We start from the raw sequence: 7319 nt of genomic DNA, 5'->3' as shown, positions 1-7319 counted from the left end.
ACACACTATAATCAAAAATTCAGAATTAGAATACAACTAATACAACTGATATTAGTAATATATCAACCCAACAAACTGAAAAGAAATCACCTCAACCAAAAAGCAACAAAGAATAGGTCTAACATAGAAGACAGAAATAACTTCAAAAAGTCCACAACAATATATGTAATGATCGTAGAATCCATACCATCAGGATTGAAAAATCTCTTTTCTTGTCAAGATCCTTTTTTTGCCAAATTGTATGTGGAAGAAATTAACCATGGAAGTTGGCACATACCCGACCTGGCAATATTTGTTAAAACTTGTCAAACCGAGATCGTGAATTTAAATAAAAAACAACAGTTATTTTGTTAGAATTATTAAAACTCACCTAAGAGCATTAGCTGTATTATTTTCTTCCTCCACTTCTTCGGATTTTCCCCCTAATAACATATTTTTGTTGACCTCTCTCAATGATCCTAACTAACCACCATGGTTTTCCAGTTGCAAACACAATGTATCCCATGCTCAATCCACAAACCAGCCCACATCCATACCCCATCAATATAGAAAATTTCCAATTCACAGCATCACCATCTTCATCAAACTTTGTTGGTTGTGGTTCTAAATTTCGCTGATTACTACATTCCTTTGATAAAGGAAGTCCACACAAACCCAAGTTTCCAATGTAGGAATCATTTGTGAAAGTGTCTAATTGTTTGCCTTGAGGGATGAGTCCCGTGAGATTATTCCAAGAAAGGTTTAATACCTCTAAGAATATAAGATTTACTAATTCTACTGGAATTTTTCCTTCAAGCTTGTTTGATGAGAGATCCAATGATTCAAGTGCTGACAAATTCCCTAATAATGATGGGATAGGACCCATTAAACTATTGTGAGAGAGATTAAGGGCAATAAGTGTATGAAGTTCTCCAAGCATTACGGGAATATGTCCGTTGAATCGATTATTTGAAAAGTCAATAATCGTCAAAGCGGTTAAGATTCTTTCAAATCGCATCTCCAACCCTTTTGTTGTAATAACTAAAGACTCATAAAAATATTCAACTTGATCAGTCCCAATGTACATCATGTACTCTAAGTCACCTTTGTTTTCACTCCCACTTCTCATACCATGTAGATTTTCCAAAAATTTCGTTGGCAAATGGCCATTGAAGTCATTGTGAGAGAGATCAATGATTCGCAAATTTGAGAAGGAAAATCTACCCTCAAAGTCATCAAGTTGACCATAGAATCCATTACCTCGCAAGACAAGAACTTTTAGATCCAAATTTCTTAACCAATTCGGAAAGGGATCATTTAAGTTGTTGTTCCCTGCATCTAAAAGTTCTAATTCTGAGCAATTAACCAAAGAGCGTGGTAAGGACCCTTCTAGCTGGTTATGATTGATGGAAAAACTTCTCAACAAACAAGTTTTATGAAAATCTCCAGGTATTTTACCATGAAATTTATTCATGTTTAGATCCACAAATTTAACAGAGTTGCTTAAGTTTCCAAGACATTGTGGAATAATTCCATGAAAATTATTCTTTGCCAACGTGAGATAATATTGTAGTGAACTCATATTGCAAACTGATGAAGAGATTTCTCCAATTAAATTATTGTGTGCAACAGTTACGCCGCGCAATGAAAGTGGTAGAGCTGGAAGTTGACCTTGGAGCAAATTTGAACAGAGATCAGGAATTTGAATATTCTTTAGGAAAAGTTGCTCTATAAAATTGTAAACATACGATTCTTGCTCAGAAAATTATACTTTTACTTCAGCTTGCGCAGCATCTAGCCACTTGATGGTGCTTGATTAGACCAAGGAGTATCCATATCACAACTTATATTGAGAAAATTGTAATGGACATTAATAATTTTTGTGTAAAAACTATGACAAATAAGTTGTTCCCCCTACCTTTTCTTTTTTGTGTCATTAACATATGATTTTTTCCATTTGATTCTAGTCTAATAGATAGAAACCCTCTAGTAACTAATTAACAAGTTGATGGCTAAAATACTAACTTGACACTTAATTTCATCTTTCTACTATCTCGTCTTTCTTTTTTTTCTTTTCAATTGTATTTTTATATTGATGAATGAGAATATTGCTTAAAAGCTTAAAAAGATCTCTAATATGCACAAATTAGATAAAAAGGAGAAGAAAGATTACCTGTTAAGTTGTTAAAGCTCAAATCAAGATACTCAAGAAAAGGCAAGCTTGCGATTGTTGATGGAATTTCACCTGAGAAATCGAATTCACCCTTTAGAAGTCAAAATTTCCCTACTAAGTTTTAATGCAATATATCTTTAAGAGGAAAAAGGTGAAGCATGCCCTCTACTTCACGTTTAAACTATCCTCTTGTCATCCATGACAAGGTTGAACTATCCTTCAGTGACTAAAATTATGAATATGTTGAGCAAAATGGACAAATGGCCTTATCACCCACATGCAATTATACTATATTTGAAATTTAATCTCTTCTTTTAAATCAAATTTCCAAGTTAAACTCATATGAAAACTAAAACCATAAATTTGAACTTAGAAATAAAAACAAATTGCCAACTAATCATTTTAATTTGTCTAAAAGAAGATTCACATTGAGCATACCTGTTAGGTTGTTCTCATAGAGATACAAGTAGCTTAATTTAGTCAAATTCTCAATTTCTTGAGGCACACTTCCCTCCAAGGCATTGTGCGATAAAGATAAATATCCTAACTGTTGGCACTTGAATAGAGATAATGGAAGTTGACCTACAATGAGATTATTAGTATGAGAACTAATATTTTCAATAAAAATATATTGATCCTAATGATTGAAGGTAGGAATTTATATGCTAAGAGAGCTATATCCCTTTTTATATATAGTTTAAAAAAAAAATTCCATTGTTAAGATTATATTTGGGTTTTAGGTAAATTGAGAAAGAAAATGCAATTAATTTGTTGAATCATTAAGTGTTGGTTAATGCTTATTCTTTAAATGCTAAGTACATGCATGTTTTGAAAGACATGATTATGAATGTGTTGAGCAAAATGGACAAATGGCCTTATCACTCACATTTATATTACATTTGAAACTTATCTCCTTTTAAATTCGAGTTTTCAGGTTCAACCTCAATGAAAACTAGAATCATATATTTGAACTCCAAAAAAAAAAATTGCCAACTAATCATATTATTTGTCTAAAGGAATGGTCCACATTAAGCATACCTATTAGGTAGTTATAATCAAGAAGCAACCCTGTTAATCTAGTCAAATTCCCGATTTCTTGAGGAACACTTCCCTCCAAGGCATTGTGAGATAAATATAAATGTTCCAACTCTTGGCACTTGAATAGAGCGAATGGAAGTTGACCTACAATGAGATTATTAGTATGGAAATCAATATTTGCAATAAAGATATATTGATCTTAAGGATTGAAGGTAGGAATTTCTATGCAAAGAGCTTTTTATAAAGTTAAAATATCTTTTCCAGTTTCTATGCAATAAAGACATACTCATCTTTCTACTGCCTCTCGTCTCATTTTTTTTTTTATTTTCAATTGTGAATGTGTAATTAATTACAATACTTAGCCTTTTGATGGTTTGATTTTGTATTTTTATAAATTATTTAAATGCTTAATAAAATCTCCGATATGCACAAATTGAATTAAAATAAGAAGCAAAAGTACCGTCAAGCTGTTAAAGCTCAACTCAAACAACTCTAGAAAAGGCAAAGTTCCAATTATTGACGAAATTTTACTTGAGAAAATGAGTTCACCTCTTAAAATTCAAAATTTTCCTACTAACATTTGTTGCAATAAATAGGCCACTTTTCTTGTCATTTCTTGAATTTCGTAATTAGTATATTAATATATAAAAACATTTTTTAAATAAAAATTCAACAAACCTTAACAAGTGCTTATAGGCAACTCTTAACAAAATCTTTTTTTTTTTTGAATGCATAACTAATTAAAATAAAAATAAAATTTCCAATCCAAGTTATTTTTTCTTAATGGATATTTAACAAATCCAGTGATTTGTAAACAAATTAAGAAAGTCATGATTTCATGAGTTTTATCACCCAAAACTCATCCACATTTATATTACATTTGAAATTTAAGTCTCTTCTTTTAAATTCAAGTTTTCAAGTTCAACCTAAATGAAAACTATAATTATAAAAACAAATTGCCAACTAATCGTTTTAATTTGTCTAAAGGAAGGTCAACATTAAGCATACCTGTTAGGATGTTTTCAAAGAGATACAAATAGCTTAATCTAGTCAAATTTGCAATTTCTTGAGGTACTCTTCCCTCCAAGGCATTGTGAGATAAAGATAAATGTCCTAACTCTTGGCACTTGAATAGAGTTGATGGAAGTCGACCTGCAAAGATATTATTAGTATTGAAATCAATTTTTTTAATAAAGATATATTGATCTTCAGGATTGAAGGTAGAAATTTATATTCTAAGAGAGCTATATTGCTTTTTATATATAGTTAAAACTTCTTTTCCATTGTTAAGATTATATTTAGGGTTGAGCCAAATTAAAAAAGAAACATTGCAATTTATTTGTTGAATCATTGTGTTGGGTGATGCTTATTCTTTAAATACTAAGTACACTCATGTTTCGAAAGACATCGTTATGAATTCATTGGGCCAAATGGTCAAATGGCCTTATCACATGTACTTATATTACATTTGAAATTTATATCTCCTTTTAAATTTAAGTCAATGAAAACCAGAATCATAAATCTAAATCACGAATAAAAATAAATTGTCCACTAATCGTTAATTTGTCTAAAAGAAGGCTGATATTAAGCATACCTGTTAAGTTGTTATGATCAAGGTACAACAATCTTAATCTAGTCAAATTCCCGATTTCTTGAGGTATGCTTCCCTCCAAGGCATTATTAGATAACAATAAAATTTCTAACTCTCGGCACTCGAATAGAGCTAATGGAATTTGACCTGCAATGAGATTATTAGTATGGAAATCAATATTTTCAATAAAGATATATATTAATCATAAGGATGGAAGGTTAGAAATTTATATGCTGAGAAAGCTATATCTCTTTTTATATACATTCAGAACTTCTTTTCCATTGTTAAGATTATATTTGGGTCAAGGCAAATTAAGAAAGAAACAATGCAATTAATTTGTTGAATCATTAATTATGTTGGTTGATGCTTATTCATTAAATACTAGTCCATGCATGTTTGGAAAGACATGATTATGAATACGCTTGAACAAAATGGACAAATGGCCTTATCATTCACATTTATATTACATTTCAAATTTATATCTCTTCTTTTAAATTTGAGTTTTCAAGTTCAACTTCAACAAAAACTATAATCATAAATCTAAACTCATGACTAAAATTCAATGCACTTGTTAACTAAATCTTTTTCTTCTTTAATGCATAACTAATTAACATAAAAGTATAAACTTCCAATCTAAGTTATTTTTTTCATGAATTTTTTCTAATAAAGATCTAACAAATTCGATGAATTCCAAAATAATTAAGAAAGTCATGTTTCCATTAGTTTTATCACCCACATTTATATGTAATTTGAAATTTAAATCTCTTCTTTTAAATTCAAAGTTTTCAAGTTCAACCAAAATTTGAACTAAAATCATAAATATGAACTCACAAATAAAAATAAATTGCCAACAAAATCATTTTAATTTTTCTAAAGAAAGGTTCACATTAAGCATACCTGTTAGGTTGTTACCATCAAGATACAAATTTCTTAATCTAGTCAAATTCCCAATTTCTTGAGGCACACTTCCCTCCAAGACATTGTGAGTTAAAGATAAAAATTCTAACTCTTTGCATTTGAATAGAGCCATTGGAAATTGACCTATAACAAGATTATTAGTGTTGAAATCAATATTTGTAATAAAAATTGCTGAGAAGAAAATATTTGCAATAAAAATTTATTGATGACAGAGAAAGCTGATTATTATACAACCTGAAAGCTGATTATTATCCAAATATAACCTTTTCAAGTTGGAAAGATTTCCAAATGCTATAGGAATCTGCCCCTTCAAATCATTGTCATACAAGATCAACTTCTCAAGATTTGACAAAGAGCCCAATGAAGATGGGATAATACCAGAAAAGTTGTTATGGTACAGAAACAAGCTTTGAAGTTGAATGAAGGAATCAAACCATGATGGGATTTCCCCAGTGAAGTTGTTGCCAGCAAAGTTTATATATTTCAACCGAGACAAATTAGCCAACTCCATGGGCAATGAGCCATGAAAATGATTATGTGGGATGTCAAGCTTAGAAAGAAAAGATAGATTCCCCAAGTGAGGTGGGATGGTGCCTATAAGGCCCATGTGAGAAAGATCAAGAGCGGTGACTGTTTGACGATGGGATCCGCAAGTAACACCAATCCAGTTGCAAACGGACGTTGCACTAGTCCAGTTGGTTGCCAAGAGGTTTTGAGGGTCATTGGTGACATGGGCTTTTAGTGCAAGAAGAGCCAATTGGTCAGTGGTGGTGCTGGGTGATTCCGCTGACAAAGTAGTCACAAAGTTGCACACCACCACCACAAATACCTTAAGAGGGAGGAGGAAGCCAATATTTCCCATCAGGGTGTATCTGTGGTTGAGGGAAATTAAGAAAGAAACGACTCAATTAATTGGTTGAATCATTGTGCTGGTAGATGCTCGTTCTTTAAATACTAATACATGCATGTTTCGATATGTATGAATATAAATACATTGAAGCATTCTTTACGAAATTATGCGTTGAGTGCACGGTGAAACACAGTAGAAAGCCCCTAGAAATCAAGAAAAGTAAACAGCAAAATGGACAAATGGCCTTATCAAGAGGAATAGGGTGAAGCCTTCTACTTCACGGTGAAGCATTGCCCTCTAGTTCATATTTGAATTTTCCTTTTGTCGTCCATGATACGGTTGAGCATTCCTTCATTGACTAAAATTATGTGATTACAGTATCAAAGACGAAAATCATGAAGCTACCACGTGTTTTCCTGATATTATATTAATTGGTCCCAACTCGCAAGGCTCCAGCTAGCATTGAATATGATCGATGGGTAGCAGTCTTCACGTAGAGTTACATTCTTTTTTTACACATATTCAGAGATAATTAGCATAAAATATGACAAGTCCTCCATTAAAAAAGTTTTCTGTGAAAGGTTCAGGTAGTAGCTAAGTAACAGAGCACATTATATTTTTCTCTATGTAATAGCTAATAATTTAGCAGCATTAGCATTATCAGTCTCCCTACCGCTGCACAACTTGTCGGGCTTCATAGCTCAATGACAATGTTCCAAAGGTACAGCCCTTCCTCGTGGACTCTTAAAGCAATAGTAACCAAACCGGAT

General features: G+C 31.8%; 2 protein-coding genes across 2 annotated transcripts in view; both read right to left on the bottom strand.

The window, feature by feature from the left end:
• Positions 1-206: 206 nt before the first annotated feature.
• On the bottom strand, positions 207-6594 carry LOC110419068 (uncharacterized). Its single transcript, XM_089783959.1, has 9 exons — positions 5934-6594; positions 5679-5822; positions 4785-4928; positions 4199-4342; positions 3191-3334; positions 2591-2734; positions 2153-2224; positions 371-1584; positions 207-282 (listed from the first exon to the last, which is right to left on the bottom strand). The coding sequence occupies exons 1-8, from the start codon at positions 6559-6561 to the stop codon at positions 389-391; spliced, it is 2616 nt and encodes an 871-aa protein (XP_089640085.1). The 5' UTR covers positions 6562-6594; the 3' UTR covers positions 207-282; positions 371-388.
• A 649-nt stretch (positions 6595-7243) lies between these two features.
• Positions 7244-7319, bottom strand: part of LOC110418926 (putative galactinol--sucrose galactosyltransferase 1) — a 1677-nt gene continuing 1601 nt past the window's right edge. Inside the window, exon 6 of the mRNA XM_021431742.1 lies at positions 7244-7292. Coding sequence (XP_021287417.1) covers positions 7244-7292 — 49 coding nt within the window. The remainder of the gene's footprint in view (positions 7293-7319) is intronic.

This window comes from Theobroma umbraticum, unplaced genomic scaffold, assembly GCF_002168275.2.
Source record: "Theobroma umbraticum cultivar Fairchild unplaced genomic scaffold, ASM216827v3 scaffold_67.0, whole genome shotgun sequence".
NCBI classification, from domain to species: domain Eukaryota; kingdom Viridiplantae; phylum Streptophyta; class Magnoliopsida; order Malvales; family Malvaceae; genus Theobroma; species Theobroma umbraticum.
The sequence above is the reverse complement of the archived record's forward strand: the minus strand, read 5'-3'. Positions and strand labels throughout refer to the sequence as shown.